This window comes from Dermacentor silvarum, chromosome 3, assembly GCF_013339745.2.
Source record: "Dermacentor silvarum isolate Dsil-2018 chromosome 3, BIME_Dsil_1.4, whole genome shotgun sequence".
Taxonomy (NCBI): Eukaryota; Metazoa; Arthropoda; class Arachnida; order Ixodida; family Ixodidae; genus Dermacentor; species Dermacentor silvarum.
The window spans coordinates 133562673-133583977 of NC_051156.1; the positions used below are offsets into that span (position 1 = coordinate 133562673).

General features: G+C 48.0%; 1 protein-coding gene across 1 annotated transcript in view; it reads left to right on the forward strand.

Moving 5' to 3' along the window:
- Positions 1 to 21305, forward strand: part of LOC125944351 (uncharacterized) — a 36661-nt gene that overhangs the window by 13927 nt on the left and 1429 nt on the right. Inside the window, exon 5 of the mRNA XM_049664747.1 lies at positions 3137 to 3235. Coding sequence (XP_049520704.1) covers positions 3137 to 3235 — 99 coding nt within the window. The remainder of the gene's footprint in view (positions 1 to 3136; positions 3236 to 21305) is intronic.

Sequence of the window (21305 nt, forward strand, 5' to 3'; positions counted from 1 at the left end):
TGGCTGTTTGCTGATAGTAATAACATATTCTAATGCGTTCCGTGCTAGAGTGTGCTGTTATTCATTTGTATTTCTGACTTTCAAGTACCAGCCCGTTAACGTAGGGACTTCTCATTGAAATTCTGCCACTAGTACTCAATCACTCGTAATAAAAAGATCATTGCATCGCATCATAACACGGAGGAAAATGTTACTTGTCCAGTTCAATTCAGTTAAAAAAAGTGAACTCATTGTTGTTACCCTTGACAACGACTCCGGAGGTCGAGATGTTTTGTTCTCGCGTTATGGCCCACACTCAAAATTCGAGTTGACCCAACCCCAAATTTGAAGTTGATCCACCCCCAAATTTCAGTTTCCCGAATCCTGCTATTAAGCTTCCCCATGCATTTTCTATGGAGACCTGTGTATCTCTATGGGTATTTCCTTTCTACTATTTCTTTTTTTGCCTTGAAGTGTTACTTATCGCTTAAAAGCTGCCAATCATCTACATTTACTCTATCATAACGATTAAATGTCTTGACTTTGCAAATGACGCATTATTGTGCAGATACAAGGCATTATACTTCTCGCGTGACTGGGCTGGGGAGCTCGCCAAACTAAGCTTACGCTTTAAAAAAGTGAACTCCTAGCTGTTACCCTTGGCAACAACGCGGGATGTCGACAGGTTTTGTTCTCGCTCGACTCTGCGCCACCTGCGCTTTCGCGCTTTAGTTGTTTCGTTATCGCGTAGTTCTGCGCTGGATTTTCTCCCCGTCACTCGACGAAGAGCAGATGCAGCGTCTCATGCAACGCTCTGTCTTGGCTCCGATTTCTCCATGGACACGCGTTTGCGTTTGGCGCAGAAAACAGTAACGCCGTCTGTTGGGCGTCATTCGTTTTGTTTCTTTTAACAGCGGAGATGTTTAAGCTCTTGGTTGAGCCGCGTAGTGCGAACAAAAAGTGTTCCTGGCGATGACGTCGCCGCGTGTTGCCTGGCAACCACCTCGGGGAGCGGCGTGCCCTTTGCTTCCTCATCCATTGACGGTGCACATGTTGCCTTGACATAGGACGTTAAGGAGAGGGAAGGAGAGCATGCGCGCGGCGCGCGCTATTCTCGACAGAGAGAAAGAAAAAAAATGAGAGCGATAGAGAGAGACAGAAAGAATTTGTAGCAGTACCGACGAGGCAACGCGCAGAACTGCTGCTGACGCCGTCCGCGTTTCCCGTTACCCCGCGTTCGCGCCGAACGCGTCCGGTGTTCGTGACTGCAGCCGGCGCCTCTGGCGGCAGCTCATCAGGTTTCGACCAGCCACGCCCCTCGGCATGTGTGGAGGCGCAGCTTGGCCGTGTCGACAACGGGGAGATTAAGGTCGCAGCTGCCGCGACGGCGGCAGAACTCTCGTTGACTTTGGGCGAGTACATGTAGCCTTGACATAGGATGACCAAATAATTTTAACATTGGAGCTGTTCTTGGTCGACCCTGTGCCGTCGTGCTGCTTGGCGTCAAGGCTGGTCACCTGACCTGGGAGCGAAATGGACGAGAGTGTGGCAGACAGCAGCGCCGCGCCGAGAAGGGGGCGAGTGAGTCAGGCAGGCAATGAGCGTTTGCTAAAAGTAGGTCAGTGAGAGGCTCGGCGGGATATAAACAAAACAACGTCAGGTCTTGCTCCTCATTCATTCTTCGAGATTTGCCAAGACTGCTTATACTCCCGAGAAAGAAGCCGCCCGCCGTGAGCGCCAGCGAGAGCTTGCTCATGTCGTGAGGAACGTTCTAGGAACGCCGTCGGTCGTGGATGCCGACGCATCTCGTCCCCCGCAAGAAGCGCCCTTCGGGCCAGCCAAGCAGCCGCGAATGCACAGCTTTGCTGTCCAACGATCTTCACGGAGTGGAAAGGGCGGTAATTTTAACAGCGGAGCTGTTCTTAGTCTAACGTACGCTGTCGATGACAGCGCCGTCACGCAGGAGGCGAGTCAGAGAGGTCACGTGACCCGCTCGACGGGAAGAAAGGAGCCGACCAATCGGAGCGCGCGCCGCGGAAGAAGAGGAGAGGTGCCCTGAAAAAACAGCAGCTGTTTGCGCCGCGCGCTCTTCGCACGATGGACGCCGCTTGGCGGGACGAGGAGGAGAGGCGCCGGGATATAATAGCAGTTGTTTTCACCCGCACGCTCTTCGCGCGATGGACGCCGCTCGGCGCGAGTGGTAATACGAAGAAACTTACGCGATAATCGCAGAAACAGAACGACCACAGCTCCGCTGTTTCGACAGATTTCACTCCGTGGAACTGGCGGCATTTAACGCGCTAGAAACGCTGTCGCCCGTGTACGCGGACGCGCCTCAACCCCAGCATGGTAGTAAAACATGGCAGTCGATGGTAGTAAAGGCGGTGATGGCGTATGCAACGTCACCCCTCCCCGCTCGGGGGTGGGCGACTCGAATGGCGCTAAAGGTGTGTGGGCCCTTCAGAGGTGATTTTCTCTTAAAGTTTTTGATGGAACGAAACAAGCACTGGAAGGTATCTGGAATGGCATTTTAACAGCCAGCGTTGAATGAATTGCTGTCTTTAGTGTCCCTTTAATGTGCAACCAAAGTAAGTACATGAGCATGCAGTGCTGCGTTCTACCCTCATCGGAACGTGGATGCTGCTGCAGAAAATATGTCACGAGTATTCGGCGAAAAACAAACATGACATGTATTTTGCGGGCTATTTTTAAACACGAAGAATCGAGGCTCGTAGGTAATAGAATGCGGCAAATAATTTAAATGACGTTTTGATATGTCTCGTAAGTCTTTTATTAAAATATACGCGGTACATATAAACCAAGTTAACGGTAGAAAATTCGGCATTACAAGCCAATTACGAAAACACATGGAATACTAAAGCTTTTGTCTGCTTGCTGTTAACAAAATTATATTTGTTCTTGTGTTCCTCCAATCTCCATTGCTGTGCTACTCACCTCTTCACTTTCAGGTCCTGTAGCCTTTTATGTGTTTATAAATGTTCAATTCATTCATCTAATCCTATAGAAAGTCTGGCTTCTCTTTCAGATGTGTACATTATAGCAGGAACATCCTGTATTTACTCTAGTGTGAATTATGCAGCTATGACTATTTGTGTCTTGTATTTCAACTTGTTATTCTGTATTTCTCATGCTGCAGTTATAGATATAGAGAAGACAAAAATTGCACGTGATGACAAGCCCCAGCTCATGGACATCCGTAGGCTCGGTGTGTACACAACGCCACATGTGAATGCAGGTGGGTGCAGCTTATCCGCTATCTCTTCGCGATGCAAGTTTTATTGTGCTAAATATACGAATATGTGACATACGGTACAATATAGTCAGTTTTGAAGTTTCTTATGGAAGTGCATTTATTATATAGCGAACCCTTGGAGGGATAGCGGCATCGTAAAATTGTGCTCTTGCTGTATGTTGAAGAGATTTCACGTTAAAAAAAGCCACACAGCGTTTGTAACATATATGTCGGCATTGCTACAGCACGAGCTGTGCAGCGCAGAGTACCGCGCTCATCGTAATGCTCAGCTTGGAGACGCTCACATGATTTTACTTCATGTAGGATTTCCTAGAGAAAAGCATTACATTAAAGAAACTGGGTGATGAGTGAGCGAGGGCTTGGACAACTTAAAAAAAAAAACTGCCGACGAGATAAAAACAGGAGCAAGGATTTGGTCACTGGGTGGCAGCAGAATGCTTGTCCCTTATAATCATCATCATCATCATCATCCGCCCATGTTTATCTCCACTGCTGGACAAAGGCCTCTCCCGCGATCTCCAATTAACCATGTCTTGCACTAGCTGATTCCGACTTGCGCCTGCAAATTTCCTGACTCCATCACCCCACCTAGCTTTTGCCGTCCTCGACTGCACTTCCTTTCTCTTGGCATTCATTCGGTAATTGTCTATCCTACGCATTACATGGTCTTCTCAGCTCCATTTTTTCCTCTTAATGTCAATTAGAATACCGGCTATGCCCGTTTGCTCTCTGATCCACACAACTCTCTCCCTGTCTCTTAACGTTAGGCCTAATATTCTTCGTTCCGTCGCCCATTGTGCGGTCCTTAACTTGTTCTCAAGCTTCTTTGTTAACCTCCAAGTTTCTGCCCCATATGTCAGCACCGGTAGAATGCAATGATTCTGCACTTTCTTTTCAACGACAGTGGTAAGGCCCCAGTAAGGATATGGCAATGCCTGCCGTATGCACTCCAACCTAGTTTTATTCTTCTGTAAACTTCCTTCTCATCATCAGGGTCCCCTGTGAGTAATTTACCTATATAAACATACTTTTTCACAAACTCTATAGGTTGACTGACGATCCTGAATTCTTGTTCCTTTGCGAGGCTAATAAACATTATGTGCATATTAATCGTCAACCCCACTGTTACACTTTGTCGGCTAAGGTCCTCAATCATATATTGTAATTCGTCCCTATTGTTGCTGAATAGGACAATGCCATCTGCAAGCGGAAGGCTGCTGAGATATTGGCCGTTGATCCACATTCCTAAGCCTTTTTAGTCTAAGGGCTTGAATACTTCTTCTAAGGATGTAGTGCGCACCCAGAATCTCTGCCAGGGGGGAGGAGGTTACATTTTTGCAGGGGGGGGGAGCAAGCAATTTGCATAATATGCAATTTCCTTGGTTCTCACTCGAGGAATAAGGATTATAAACAGAGATAAGGTGCCTCAGAAAGGCTGGCCAACGTTTCGATAGGAGGACCTATCTTCGTCAAAGGCGGCCTCGTCATCCTCGGCGGGTGCGTTTTAAAGGGTTAGTGGAGTGACGTCACGTCGATGTCCGCTGTGGCTGGCTGTAAAGGGAGAGACTGAAAAGAAAATGAGCGCCTGCGCTTGACTGGCTAGGCGCGGTTTCTAAGACGAGGGGACAAGAGCGGGAGAAGGAGAAAGTGGCAAAAAATTATAAAAAAGGGAAAAAAAAACCGTCAGAGGGGGATTGGGGGAGCGAAAGGCGAGTGAGCGTTCGGAGGAGTCGTGGTCGGCGTGCGTTTGGGGTCCCTGAACAGCCGGTCAGTGTGCAGGTCACAATACGAGTTGAAAGCATGACTTGAGTAGCGTAGCATCAAGGCATCGGGTAATTTTGTGGTTGACAGGGAGCAGCTTGGTCCGTCAAGGGACGTTAGCCTCACTAGTTCGCCCTAGGCGTCGTCGCGGCGGTATACAGAATTGGAGAGACCTTGTGTGGTCAAGGCGCCGAAAAAGGTATCCTGGCGTCTGGGATTTTGGACTGTCTCGGTGTGGATCTTGTGTGGAGAAAAAAAAAAACGGCGCAGGAGGGTGACAGTGTAGAAAAAATATAATTAGAAATTTAGACATGGGGGGGGGAGACAGGTGTACCTGGAAAAGCGCTCGTATGGTTGATCAATGCGTAAAAGCATGGAGGACCATAATAAATTGAGAAATAGACGTACTTAGCAAGGGCCTAAACTTTTGTCCGACGAACAACACAATAAATGAATTTGAGCTTCACAAGGATCTTTCGGAATTTTCCCGACGAATGCGGATAAGACATTTTTTCGCCGACAACAACGCAACAGACACCGGGACGACCCCACTTAGAGCCCAATCTACTTGGACTCCTGAACCAGAACAAGCCATAGAACTCGACCTATACCTCAAGACTGTCACTAAAGAAATTATAAGCCAATCCAAGACAGCTAAGCGACCTAAAAACATAACTTCATCAGAGAATCGTATCATGTCAAATCTTAGTTGCCGGAACGACATTGTCATTAAGGAAGCAGATAAGGGTGGAAGTATAGTTATTTGGCCGATAGATAAGTACAAGCACGAGGCTTACAGACAGCTAAACAACCCTGAACATTACCGTAAGCTAGACAATGATCCGACGTTACCATACACACTGAAAATTACCGACAGGCTGAAATCACTTTTGGATGATGAATTGATAACACTGTCAGAATTCAAATTTCTTAAACCAAGCAACAAAGCTGCAGGACGCTTCTACCTCCTTCCGAAAATTCATAAAATTCCACCCACTGAACTTCACACCGCTAATATCCCAGGGCGTCCGATAGTATCGAACAATAACACCCCGACAGAAAGCCTCCCCACATTTCTTAACCGCCTCCTTGGTGACTTTCCGAAAACACTTGCGTCATTTGTACAAGATACCCCCCATCTACTCAGAATTATAGAGGACATTAATACAAAATGCACACTACCGCAAAACATAATTCTCGCAACACTAGACGTCACGGCCCTGTACACCAACATTCCAATCCCTGATGGTTTAAACTCGATAAAAGAAACGCTGTCCAAACACAATGCACAACACTCTATTGAAGTATACTTGTCTCTTCTTGAACTAGTTCTGACATATAATTACTTCGAATTTGAGGAAAATTACTATCTACAAATACATGGAACAAGTATGGGCACACCTTTTGCCCCAACCTACGCCAACATATTTATGGGTACTCTAGAAACGGATTTCCTATCTCGTTGCACCCACAAGCCCCACACATACCTACGATACATAGACGATATATTCATAATATGGGAACATGGTCAGGAAAGTTTAGATAAATTTGTAACTTTCCTAAATTCTTTTCACACAACAATAAAATTCACATCGGAATCTTCAAATGAGCGCATAAACTTTCTGGACACAACAATATATATTTATAATGGGACACTAAAGACAACGCTGTATAGAAAACCTTTTGATAAACAACAGTACCTAGATTATACAAGCCACCATCCCAGACATTGCAAACAAGGTATCTTTAAAGGCCAAGCCACACGACTTCGTCGCATTTGCGTTGAAAACCATGACTACATAGACAGACTCGATCACCTTAAGGAAACCCTATCAAGCAGGAACTACCCAAACACTGCCCTTCAGAAAGCCTACACCGCTGCAACCAAGCTTGATCGAGCCAAGGTCCTCAAACCCCGCCCTAAGATCACAGGGACAACAACGCCTCTTCTTACTACTAAATTCTCAAACGCACTCCCCAACGTGAACAATATCCTCAGGAAATACCACCCAATTCTCACCAGCAACAAGAAACTTAATAAGATCTTTCCCAACCCGCCCAGAGTAGCCGACAGACGGAACAGTAATTTCAAGGACATTCTTGTACACGCCAAACTAAGGACAAAGACGAAGCCAACATCCGGTCCCTGTGGCCACTCCAGGTGTTCAACATGCAAACATATCCAATCTACTACTACAGTAAAAAGTACAGCGTCAGATTACTTCGAATTTCACCTGCACGTCAAGCAACGTAGTCTACTGTCTAGAATGTGCCGCTTGTAACAAGCAATACATAGGTGAGACTGGACAAGAAATGCACACGAGACTCAACGGCCATCGCGCGGATACAAAACACAATTTACCTAAAGCAGTAGCCAGCCACTTCAATGAGCACGGCCATATATTTGATGAAGCAAGACTCTATATACTACAAACAAGTTTTCGTTCACCTCGCGAGAGAAAATATACAGAATCATATCTCATACACAAGTTTAAATGCCTGCACCCCACGGGGATGAATTTATCGCGTGGCAACTTAGAATCGCTAAAAGCAGTAACATAAACCTTAAATTGTTATACCATTAACAAAGGCGCAAAAGAAGTTAAACCTCCAGCTAATCTCGATGCTCAACCTCACCTATTCTTCCATTTCCAGTTCTTCACTGCATCTCCCCTACCACTCAATTTATTATCCTCCTCCATGATTTTACTCATGGATAAACCATACGAACGCTTTTCCAGGTACACCTGTCCCCTCAGTGTTCATGTTTCAAATTATATTTCTTCCGCTGTCACTCTCCTGTGCCGGTTTATTTTAATAGTTTTTTTTTCTTCTTTTCTTTTTTTTCTTTTCCCCTCAACCTCACCTATTCTTCCATTTCCAGTTCTTCCCTGCATCTCCCCTACCATTCAATTTATTATCGTCCTCCATGCTTTTACGCATTGATCAACCATACGAGCGCTTTTCCAGGTACACCTGTCTCCCCCCCGCCCCCCCATGTCTAAATTTCTAATTATATTTTTTCTACACTGTCACCCTCCTGCGCCGTTTTTTTTTTTCTCCACACAAGATCCACACTGAGACAGTCCAAAATCCCAGACGCCAGGATACCTTTTTCGGCGCCTTGACCACACAAGGTCTCTCCAATTCTGTATACCGCCGCGACGACGCCTAGGGCGAACTAGTGAGGCTAACGTCCCTTGACGGACCAAGCTGCTCCCTGTCAACCACAAAATTACCCGATGCCTTGATGCTACGCTACTCAAGTCATGCTTTCAACTCGTATTGTGACCTGCACACTGACCGGCTGTTCAGGGACCCCAAACGCACGCCGACCACGACTCCTCCGAACGCTCACTCGCCTTTCGCTCCCCCAATCCCCCTCTGACGGTTTTTTTTTTCCTTTTTTATAATTTTTTTTGCCACTTTCTCGTTCTCCCGCTCTTGTCCCCTCGTCTTAGAAACCGCGACTAGCCAGTCAAGCGCAGGCGCTCATTTTCTTTTCAGTCTCTCCCTTTACAGCCAGCCACAGCGGACATCGACGTGACGTCACTCCACTAACCCTTTAAGACTCACCCGCCGAGGATGACGAGGCCGCCTTTGACGAAGATAGGTCCTCCTATCGAAACGTTGGCCAGCCTTTCTGAGGCACCTTATCTCTGTTCATAATCCTTATTCCTCGTGTGCTACTCCATAAGTCAGCCATCTTTTTTAATTTTGGTTTATCACTAGGAATCCAACAACAAATAAAATGCCTAATAAGCATCATACATAACAACGATGATGACGATGCTTATTTTTTCAGCGTTTTACTCAAAGTAATTTAAGAGTGAATGAATACGTGCAAGACAGTGATAGATTGCTTTGATAGTCTAGAAAATTCGACCTCCAGCCACCTCCTGAATTGTAATGACAATGTGAACAGAGCGGTGAGCACGCTCATGCGCTGGCCCGAGAACTCTCATACCGAGCCGCTGGGGATCGCTCTGCCATCATTCGACCGCAACCTTTCTCGTACGCATCCCATCTTACTGAGATACGCCTAACTCGGCAACACTACCCCCACCTCATTCTTCCCTTACTCCAGACAAATACTTTCCCGATTCCCCTTTTCTATTCCTACCTCTTCCCCTTCCGTGTTCAAGCTCAATGCCCGCACTGCGGCGACCGCCCCACCCTACTGCATAAGGTCTGGCTTTGCCAAGACATTCCCAACGTCCCTCCCGTTCCAAACCCCACGCTGATCTCCTGGGAGCAGCGGCTGACCGACACGACGGTGACTGGCCCGCAATGGCTGGTCGACCGTGCCGAGGTGGGGGCTACCTATGGGGCCCCGGACTAAGGGCTCCACTTTCGAGGCTGAACTGGCCTCCACGTTATTGCAATACAGTTTGGTCTGTCTCTCGAGAAATCTACGCAGTACTATGAACCTCTCTATATGGCTTTCATAGATTATGAAATAGCATTTCATTCAGTAGAGTTACCAGCAGTCATGGCGGTGAAGTACACTTCACTGAACGCAGGGGAAGGACGCCTAGATGGAGCCCAGAAATGCGGTTGGCTCTGCAAGGAGCACCGCGATTTTCCATCTTTTGACCAGTTTTTAATACGATGTGCTGAATTTCGTGTGGGATACGTGATTCGGGAACATCTAAGGACTCTGCGGACACCACTGTTACCAGTGAGCCCTTTGACTTTTTGTAAATACGGGCCAGGACGTGCCGCTCTTCCCAAAGAAGAGCGGCAGCGCTACAGACATACATCGACCCGGCCATAAGCAAACCGAGGGAAGGGTACAGTCAAGCTTAGGGATTACTACACAGTTACGAATCAGCAATACCCGCGTGTTGCTACGTTAGCGCACAAAGGGATAGCGGTGAGTGCACACTATGCCCCTCAATGCACAACAGAGTATCAAATCATTGAAATGCACACAACGAAGAAAGGGAGATCAAAGACCTTTGTTTGCAGCATACAGAGCCCTCCTAAGAAACTTAGGCCTATCTTTGCGGCAATTCTTGAGTATGCACTCAGCCACTTAGAAGAAATAGACAAATTTATACTCCTAGGCAATTTCAACGATTGCCACACCGATTGGGAATACCGACGAGATACGCCCAAAGGCAGAAGCCTGGTAGAAATTACAGACAAATATGATCTAGAGCTAGTAACCCTCCCACTAACACCCACTAGATTAGGAAATAGCGTGTGCGGGGACACCTACCCCGACCTAACCTTCACGCTAAACATTGCGGATGGACAATGAACGAACGTAGACGAAAATCTCGGTGGTGACCGCTATGTTATTAGCTATTCAATGACCACACCCCGGATAAAACGCCCACCAAAGCAGGCCAAAATCACTAACTGGACGGCGTACAGAAAATATCCAATGTACACAACACCCCCAAAAACAGCCGAGGACCGGGAAAAGGAACTCAAAGTCGCGCACAAAGCCACAACAAGAAACATATTGTTGGGCTATGCTGGCTGGTGTCAATCGTAGGAGCAACGTCGTCTTCCTCTTTCTCTTCTCTCGCTTCCCTCACTTTTTCACTGCCAGTGACACGGCGTAACATTCCTCCTCTCCCAGACGGAGCCCGCTGGGCAAGCCACTCCTGCTTCCTTCGTGTGAACGGCTTCAAGCGGGCAACATACATCACCTCCATCTTGCATGAACGACGGCCTCTTCTGCACGACACAATGTCTCTGCGATAGACAAATCGTCATCGATCACAAAAGGAAAGATAGTGTCCAGCGTATGACGAGGTTGGCGCGCGTAAAGAAGGAAGAAAGGGCTGAAACCGGTTGTTTCGTGTTTCGCCGAGTTGAAAGCGTACGTCACGAACGGTAATACTTCATCCCAGTTCTTGTGGTCCGAAGCAACGTACATTGATAACATGCTGATCCACGTTCGGTTTGTGCGCTCGGTGAGGCCATTAGTTTGTGGATGATAAGCAGTTGAATGTCGGAACTTGCAGGTACCTCAGGTGGTCAAAATTATAGCGGAGCCCTCCTCTACGGCGTGCCTCATAATCAGAACTGGTTTTGGCACGTAAAACCCCAGAAAGAAGAAGAAGTAGAAGCAGAAGGAGGCACACGAATGCAGCAATTCTTACACAACGTCGGCAATAAATTGGCGACCACGGTCACTTATTATGACGCGAGGTGGCCCGTGTCGGAGTATGATTGAATAACGCGTAAAATAAGAAACCTACGCAGCAGTGGCGGAGGAAAGGGCTGCGGTTTCACAATGGCGCGTCAGGTAGTCGGCACACACAATTATTCTCTGGTTGCCTCTTGAAAAACGCGGAAACGGCCCGATCAGGTCTATGCCAACTGTTTCAAAAGAGGAACTGGGGGGCTTTACTGGCTGTAGGTGACCGACTGGTGCTGAGGTAGGTCGCTTGTGGTGCTGACACTGTATACAAATGGCCACATAGGTGTCAATTGTTTTGCGCATTTCAGGCCAGTAGAATCGTTCATTTGTGCGACTAAGTGTTCGCGCGGTCCTTAAGTGACCAGAAGTCGGGTCATCATGCGTGACGCGCAGAACAGATGTTTGAGGAGACTGCGGAACCACCAGCAGAAAACGGGTGCCCGTCGTTGATAAGTTCCTCTTGCAAAGAAGACCATATCGGACGCAAAATTGGCCTTCGGATATAGGCCTCTGTGTGGCAGAGAAGAAAGCGTTCAAGCTTGGTTCGTTGCGCTGCTCTGCGGCGAATGTCAAGGCATCAGGAAAGTCAGGCGACAGCGAAGCGATAAGGTGGTCAAAGTTGTCGGCTTCACTGTCCGTCGTACGTTGTGGCATCCTAGAAAGGCAATCCGCGTCAGCGTGTCGACGACCACTCTTGTACGAAATAGTGAACACATATTCCTGTAGACGAAGGGCCCATCGCGCGAGGTGACCGGATGGGTCACGAAGACTGACCAGCCAGCACAGAGAATTGTGATCTCTGATGATGGTTAACGGGCGACGATATACGTACAAGCGAAGCCGCTGCACGGCAAGTACTACCGCTAGGCATTCTTGTTCCGTCACAGTGTAGTTGCGTTCCGGCTTGCTTAAATAACGGCTTGAGTACGCGACATGTTTTTTGTTTCTAGAGCGCTGAATGAGAACGGCTCCGATGCCGACACCACTTGCGCCTGTGTGAATCTCCGTTGGAGACGAAGGATCGAAGTGCCGGAGTATTGGCTGTGAACTTAACCAAAACTTCTGCTGGCGAAAAGCGGCTTCACACTCTGGAGTCCACTGAAACAGAGTGTTTTTACGCAGAACATTCGTCAGGGGTTGAGCGACACCCGCGAAACCGGATATGAACCACCGGAAATATGAGCAGAGCCCTACGAAGCTACGAAGCTGTTTGACAGATTGAGGTTGCTCGAATGATTCAACGGCTGCCGTCTTCTGTGGTCGGGTGTGATTTCATCTTTACCGACGAGATGTCCTAACACCACTGTTTGGCGCTCGCCAAAATGACATTTCTTTGAATTCAGCTCAAGACCAGCTTTTTCGATACAGTCGAGTACAATATTGAGACGAATGTAGTGCTCCTCAAATGTGCGTCCAAAAATTACCACATCATCAAGGTAGCACATACAAATCTGCCATTTTAAACCACGCAGAATAGTGTCCATGAACCCTTCGAATGTAGCCGGTGCATTACACAAACCGAATGTCATGACGTTGAATTTGTACAGCCCGTCCGGCGTAACGACTGACGTTTTTTTTTTCTTGTCATCTGGGTGCATCGGAATCTGCCAATAACCGGCTCTCAGATCCACGGAAGAAAAGTAGGAAGCGGAATGCAGGCAGTCGATGGCGTCATCAATACGGGGCAGCGGTTTGTTGGTTACGGAATTCAGTCGGCGATAGTCAACGCAGAATCTCCACGTACCATCTTTCTTCTTCACAAGAATAACGGGAGCGGCCCAGGGACTCGTGTATTCTTGAATTACTCCCTTTCTAGCATCTGTTGCACTTGCTCGTTGATGATGTTGCGCTCAGATGGTGATACCCTGTAAGGTTTCTGCCGTACGGGATGCGCTGAAGCGGTGTTGATCCGATGACGTGTTCGAGACGCTGGAATTAAAGGCATTCTGCCGCTTTTTGAAAAGTCGAACACTTTCACGTGCTTGGAGAGAATGGCCAGGAGTGTGTCACGTTCGCTTTGGCTGAGTGACTTGCTGATCATTTGTAGAAGTTGTAAATCGGCTGAACCCAGAGAACCGAGATGTCAATTCTCACCTGTAGCATCAACAAGTGAAACCAGCGTCGTAGAGGATTGTGGTTTTAAGACAGCAAGTTTCATACCACGAGGAAACACTGCAGGCTCCATTAAACTGTTGATTGTCCACATACCTGCGTGGCCCTCAACTACAGACACCACGCAACGGGGACCTAAAATGTTCTTGTTCACATAGGTCGCATGAATCGGTTCAAGCGTCGCGTCGAACATGGCAAGGTAGTTACTACAACAGGTTACTGGAACGCACACAGCAGAAAAGGCAGGAACGACCGTGTCCTCGGAGTCAAAAAAGATTCATTCGTCACGGGATGAATTTTTCAATAGCGCAGCTGGCAAACTACCATGCACGGAAAGGTGCCCACTTCTACAGTCAACAGTTGCCCCACACTCCCGCAAAAAATCGATTCCCAAAATAACGTCATGCGTCGATCGTGCAATAACCGCGAATTTTGTGGGAAACACCTTGCGCACAAATACACGTCCACAGTGCAAACTCCCACCGGACACAACGCATCACCGCTCACACCACAGAATGTCGCACCACGACTTATACAAGACATCACATTCAGTCCAAGAAGGTTCTTAAAATTCACACTCATCACAGAAATTGTCGCGCCTGTATCCACAAGTGCCATGGTAGGTCCGCCATCAACAAGTACATGAACTTTGTGCTTCAGCATAAACACTGACGGGGGTATATCTGTCGAAAGTGCCTGGTATCTTGCGGCCTCACCCCCATTGGTTGCGCCTCACTAGTTTTGCGGTGGTGGTGACTTCGTGCGTCGCCGCGGCGATGGGGATCTTCCAGAACGTGGGGCTGGTGGCGACGTTAAGCTTCAATCAGAGGCCGGTGAGGGGCAGCGTATACTGGTAGTCGTGCGTGGTGGCCGTGGCGCAGAGAACGGGAGGTCGAAAGGCTAGGGAGACATGAGAAAGGGATCTCGCTGGTAGGTAGGGGGGTTGTCGCAAAATCGCGAGATCCCGGGACGCCGCAGCTGTAACACGCCGGCAGAGGTCGATAAACCCATGGCAGCTCGGAGTGACCAGTCCTCTCAGAAGGCATTGGGTAGCAGTATCGCTCTTCATGGGGACGGTAGCCATCCGACGTTCGTTGAGTGAAACGAGGAGATGGAAAACGCCGTTCGTAATTGGAGGGTGTCTGATCGGAGTACTCAAGTGATTGCAGTGTGCCTTGGCATTCATCGACCTCTGCTGCATTAACTGATGGCTGTCATGGGGCCAGAGCGGCTGGCGTTGGCGCGCGTGCTGTCTCTTTTGCATAGTCGTCCTGAAAGGCGCTGGGGCAATGAGAGATTTGCTGACATTGAAGCAATTCTTCCCGTACAACCTGGCGTATTGTCGACAAGAGGTCATTAGGCGACATAGTGTCGACACTAGCCACTGTTAAGACGCTTGACAGACGGCCAAATTTCGGAGCTATCCGTCGCGTCTTCAGCGTTTGAAATGTGCGACAGTGCTGCATCACGTCAGACACGGAGTTCAGGTTTTCTTTGCCAATCAAGAAATTGTACACGTCTTCGGCTATCCCCTTCAGAACGTGTCCAACCTTTTCATCTTCAGTCATCCTAGGATTCACTATCTTGCACAGCTTCTAACTTTCTTCTATATATGTGGTACATGTCTCCCCTGGAAGTTGTGCCCTCTGAGCCAATGTCTGCTCCGCTCGCTTCTTCTTCACGTTAGAATCGCCGAAGCACTTCTGTACTTCCTCAACAAAACGATCCCCAGTGGTGAACATGTCCTCGTGGTTTTCATACCACATGAGAGCAGTGTACATCAGTGAAAATATAACATGACTGAGCTGCGCTGCCGAGTCCCAGCCGTTGCTTCTGCTCACCCGCTTATAGTTCTTGAGCCACTCGTCAACGTCTTCCCCTGAGGTCCCGCCAAAGTTTGGTGGCACTCGGTAGTACGGCCAAGGACCCGTAGGAGCCGTAGGAGTCGCCCCCGATGCATCAGAGGTCTGGAGTTGGGACATCATCTCGATCGCCGAAGGCGGAAGTCCGGCAAGGCGGCGGCTGCGGCAAAGAACAGGGAGTAGAGCTTCCGTCGTTGCGTTCGTACTACCCAGCACCTACACCAATTTGTTACGGCCTCGGGAGAGGATTAAGGGAGCGTTTAATGATTAAGGCGCAATAATGTAGTTCCTTGGGCTATGCTGGCTGGTGTCAATCGTCGGAGCAACGTCGTCTGCCTCTTTCTCTTCTCTCGCTTCCCTCACTTTTACACTGGCTGTGACATGGCGTAACAATATCAATAACGGCAAAAGCCCTTTCAGTCGACCCACACCTTCTGCACGTGTGGGAGGGACGGCTCAGCTTAACCAAGCGCTAGAATACCCAGAGACTGAACAGAAATCTTAAGCAAGAATAGTAACCGTAACGGAACAAGCAAATGAGTATGCCAGAGAGCTGCAAGCGGAAAATTGGCTTCAGTTGCAATTCACTAAGAGGGACGCTATCCACCGCTAAAGCATGGGCCATCTTACGTACCATGATAGACGCGGACTCTGCAAAAACGGCAACAGCGAGAACAATACGTACCCTAGTAGGTGAATACAAAATTAACACCGATACAGCGATCCAAGCACATCAGGGACTAGTACATCAAAACAGGGGGTGATAGCGTCGAATCTCTCAGCTACAAAGGGCCAACAAACGATCCTCTAGATGCGCCCGTTACGGTTGCAGAACTGTACGCAGCGGCACAGGACATCAGACGAAACACAGCACCCAGAGAGGCCGGCATCGCCAACGAAATGCTGCGTAACCGCGGCAATGATCAATTCGTACGATTAGTCGACTACTTCAACAAGGACATATGGGAAACTGGTACGATTCCACAGCAATGGAAAGAAGCAACGATAGTTCTAATCCCTTAACCGGGAAAACCGAGAACTATTCAAAACCTGAGGCCAATCTCACTTAGGTCATGTCTCGGGAAGCTGTTTGAAAAATTGATGCTCACCAGAATAACTGATTATATCGAAAGGCACAACCTCCTGTCGCCTCACATGTATGGCTTCCGCAAACATCATGCGACTCAGAGACGAAGTAATTAACAACATGGCGACAGGAGAAGGTAACTTAGTGGTGACGTCAGACCTAAAGAGCGCATTCGACACTATGTCTCATAAGCTCATCATGGAGGAAATAGAAAAAATGGGGTGCGGAAAGAAAACTTTCGACTACGTCAAATCCTTCCTAACTGCCAGGACTGCCACGACAGGATTGGAAGATATACGATCACCCAAGCTAAACCTCCCCAACAAGGGAACTCCACAGGGAGCTATACTCTCGCCATTATTGTTTAACATTGACACGAACAATTTAGCAAGAAGGTTACATCAAATTCAAGACCTCAAATTTGCGCTCTATGTGGATGATATCACCTTATGGATGCACAAAGGCTCGTTAGGCCACAAAGCACCCTGCAAGAAGCCATCAACACTGTCCAACACTTCGTGGCGGAATACGGCATGGCCTGTGCAGCAGAAATGCCCGAATGGATCAGAGTCCATGGACAAAACTACCATAACAGGCCAAACTTGCAGCTCCAACTAAAAAACAGCACGCTTCCAGAAAGGACCAAGATTTGTGTCTCGGGCGTCTGGATCCAAAGCAACAGGTGAGCGAATCCCACTATCGCGACCCTGAAAAAGACCATGAAGCAAATAGCGAGAATAATCGGAAGAATCACAAAGAAGGGGAGAGGCCTGCACGAAAACAAAACAATGCGACTCGTTCAAGCTTTTATCATCAGCAGAATAACATACCCTTTACCCTGTCAAAACTTAAATCACACAGAAACCAAAATGGTGAATTAGATCATACGGTGCGCGTACAAAGCGGCATTAGGATTACCGGTGAACACCTCAAATGAAAGACAGCACGACACAGGAGTTTACAACACCTTTGAAGAGCTCAAGGCAGCAGTTCTGATAAATAGGAAGCAACGCCTATGTCTCGCAGAAGCACGAAAACAACTACTGACTGAACTAAGATACCCGTTGAGACCGCAATATTGCAGTGACCGCATCCACCAGATCCCAAGCCACATCAGGAAGCAAATACAAACCACACCGATACCAAAGAACATGAATCCCGAATACCACAAAGGCACAAGACGAGCCCGAGCCAAGCAACTTATCAAAAGCTTTGGGAACAATCAAGAAGTTCAACGTAAGGACGCCGCTAGGACCACCAGAGGACACGTGATAGTAGCAGTTCGGAACACCCAGCGAAAAAGAGTCGAGGTAATGGCCTCAATAAACACAACATGCAGAGCCACCGCCAAAGCCTCAGCAATCGCGATGGCAATCAAACACAGCGACAACGCCGGGAAATCGGCACTGGTTATCTCCGACTCTAAAGCAGCGTGCAGAATGTACATCCAAGGCAGATTGCCACGAAGCGTGCTCAGAATCATAGGTGATGCACTCCAAGAACAACATGCAATCATGTGGTGTCCAGGACATGAGGGCATCCCACGGAATGAGAGGGCACACTCCCTAGCTCGCGAACTCACAAACCGAGCAGCGAACCACAGCCCTTCCCAACCTAGTCCACTTACGGCCGGAAACATCCTCGAGCACCAACGTCGCACAAGAGAGCGCCTTGCGCGGGGTGATGAAATTAAGAAATTTGCAGGCGCAAGTTGGAATCAGGTAGCGCAAGACAGGGGTAATTGGAGATCGCAGGGAGAGGCTTCCATCCTGTAGTGGACATAAATAGAGGCTGATGATGATGACGATGATGATGAAGCCGAAGATACCGGGAAGTGTGCGAAGCAATCAGGGATCTTTGAATGCTATCGCGTTCCATTCTTAAAAGCGAAGCTTTAACGTCCTCCATTTTATGCCCTTGCTCTGAGATTTGTTAGCCTCCTGGTTAGCTTCGATGGCGTTAGTCCCGAGTTCAATTCCCAGACAAGGAGGAATTTTTTTTCAACGGCGAAATTTTACATTTCGGAGAAACCATTGCTGGCTTTTTATTTTTTTTCTTTGTTTTGTAGCTTCGACTACTGTCTGGTAAACGGCAAACTTTTTTTTTAGTACAAATGATGATGCATCGAACTCTTCATATTTCTGAGCAATGAGCGAAACGTCGCCACGAACTCGGAGTTGTTAACGAGCTGGCGATACTGCTCGGCAGGGCTATTCGTACTACTTCGCGCGCTGGTATCGGCGTTCAGACCGCTGAAATCGTGTTCGTAATTGTATATGACTCCCAAATTGTAGGTCTTGTAAATTCTAAAGTTTGGCACCATAATAATTGTTTATTTTAGTAGAGAAAATCTATGACATAAAGTGCAGTCTTTCTGTCAGATGACTGAAAAAGGACACAATCATTAAGTTCAGATAACGGTTAATTGTTCTGTATAATATGACACCAATATATTAACTAACTAGATTGTGAACATTTATTATACCAAACATTTTAACCAATCATTATCTATCTTAACAACATTATTAGACGCTATTACGCGAACAGCCCCTTCCTGGAGAGTTCCTGCCTTAACTTCGGTTCCAATACGGATTTCCACTATGGTTTAACAAACCGCTAGTAATGTCAATGAAGTATTCTCTAATGTTAAGCGAATGAATCGATTTTATGTACTCCATGAGTCGCGTCTGGATAAAATACACGTTACCGACCTGCACCAAAGCTACCACAAAAAGGCCTAGTTATTAGCCTGTGTAGGATTGTTAATATTTCTTCCATGTTATATTTAGCACCGGGATCCAATATTTTTGTACCCTAATCAAAGGTGTGGTCTGACAATTGCTTCAGAGAAACAGCTGGTGTTGAAATAATATAGCTCTTCTGAGCTGTTTCCGTAAGAATCATGGTGTTTATTAAATGCGAAGCGTTTCTAGGCGAGAATTTGCCACATTGAGAGTGTCGGTCGGTCGGTCGGTCGGTCGGTCAGTCGCTCGGTCGGTCGGTCGGTCGGTCGGTCGGTCGGTCGGTCCGTCCGTCCGTCCATCCGTCCGTCTAGGTTTTGGTGCTCTCATGGTCGTTTCGTTACCTTCGTAGGTACCAAAATTGGCCTACTATGACAAGATTGTATGACGAACATAAACGATAGGGCATGACTTAAATGTCCTGACATGCTTGTCGTATAGCTCATGAAATAGCTGCCTAGCTCTTAGCGCTCCCATAGTCGTTTCGTAAACTTGGTATGTACAACTGGCATAGTATAACAAGAGTGTATGACGAACACAAATGATTGGTCATACCGTGAATGTCATGACATGCGTGTCATGTATATTATGAAACAGCCGACTACGTCTGGGGGTCTCATGTTCGTTTCGCCAACCTGGTAGCTAGGTACCAAAATTTGCATAGTATGACACGTCCGTCCGACGTATAACACTTGGCTGAAAGTCGAGTAATGCGGTATAGGCAGCTCCCCGCTCAATGCTTTGCATAACATCGATTCCCACAGGGCGGGGGATCTTCCAGCATCTTTAGTTTCAGTTATTCCAAATTTTTGGTCTTACGTATATCTGTATTGTACTATCTTCGAAAAAATTTAAACAACTGATTCATTTTGTGAGAAATGGGGTTCTGTTGTGTATTCTTATAAAGTTATATCTGCCCCTCTTCGCAGCACTTTATACAAGAGCACTGCACGGGCTCGGACTTACCCGAAAGCCCGTGCACGGCCAGGCCCGTGGGCCGGGTCGGGCCGGGTACAGGAGTTTTAGGGGCAAAGCTCCTTAGGGTGTGGGTCGTTCCCTCCTCTGTAGTAGTAGTAGTAGTAGTAGTAGTAGTAGTAGTAGCAGTATGTAGCCACCTCTAGTTTATGAATTGCTCAATAGATGGCGTTGTGTGTCCGTAGCCACCTGTAGTTTTACGAAGTGTTCACTAGATGGCGTTCTGGTTCCGCTTCCACTTCCGGTGCCACTCCCGGTTCCGGTTCCACTTCCGGTTCCGGTTCCACTGCGCGCGTTCGGTGCGAACGCGGGCAAAACGCCGACGGCGTCGACAACAGTTCTGCGCGTTGCTGGTGCTGCTGCATGTCCAAGTTTATACAGCTGATAAAACTACCTTGAGTCGACCCCATGGCTGCTTCGCATACTACTCAGGGTTCCCCTACGGGAAGATGGAGTAATTTTCTCTCTCGTTCCCGACGCGCGCTCTCTTTATCTCTCGTCAGTAGCTGTGGTTTACCCGAATGATCCCCCGGTGCTTCGCCCACTCATCATCATTCACTTCGTGGATATGCTGTGTTTTTTTCACGGGCTCGGGCCCGGCTCGGGCACCGCATGTGTGTTTTGACCCGGGCCCGGGCCGGGCTCGGGTATTTTGACGTGGGCCCGGGTCGGGTTTGGACTTTTTGATGGTGTCCATGTAACGTGCAGCGAGTTATTCTCGCGCGTCTCGACTTTGAAAAACCTGTTGCCACGGCGCAGCTGGAAGCTAGCAGTGCTAGTCTTGTGTACTTCCCTTTTCTTCTTCCGTCGTAATTTGCGCTGTTTGAACAGAATGTAAAAGTCCAGAAAGACTGAAGTCGCCTCAAACCAAAGGATGCCATTGTATTCCTTACCTAAATCAATGTAATTAATGTTTTCAGCGCAGCGTAAGCGCGTTCGCGACTTGCTGATTCTTCAAAGGCGAATTGGTCAAACGATGACTGGTAAGATAAGAATTCGTCACGCGGCTGAAATATGGCGCTGCATCCATCCATGATTGCACGCATGTTCTCAACCGGCCGTTAGCAGCAGCGCATTACGCTGCACCAATGAGGAATGAGAACCTTTCTTTCTCCATTTACTCCATCCATGCGCTGCGCTCACGGCCGGTCGTGGCTGCGCTTGGGCTAGAGTGTACTAGAATACGATTGAGTGGGACGAGCGGCTGGGGCGGCGCATGCTTTGCAGTAAGACGCCCGACGTGGAAAAATACTGCGGTGGCGCTGCGATAGAAGTGGATTGGGCCGCATCAAGGTCGCGCCGTTGGAAACTGCTGGCGATACTGCTCGGCAGGGCCATTCGTACTACTTCGCGC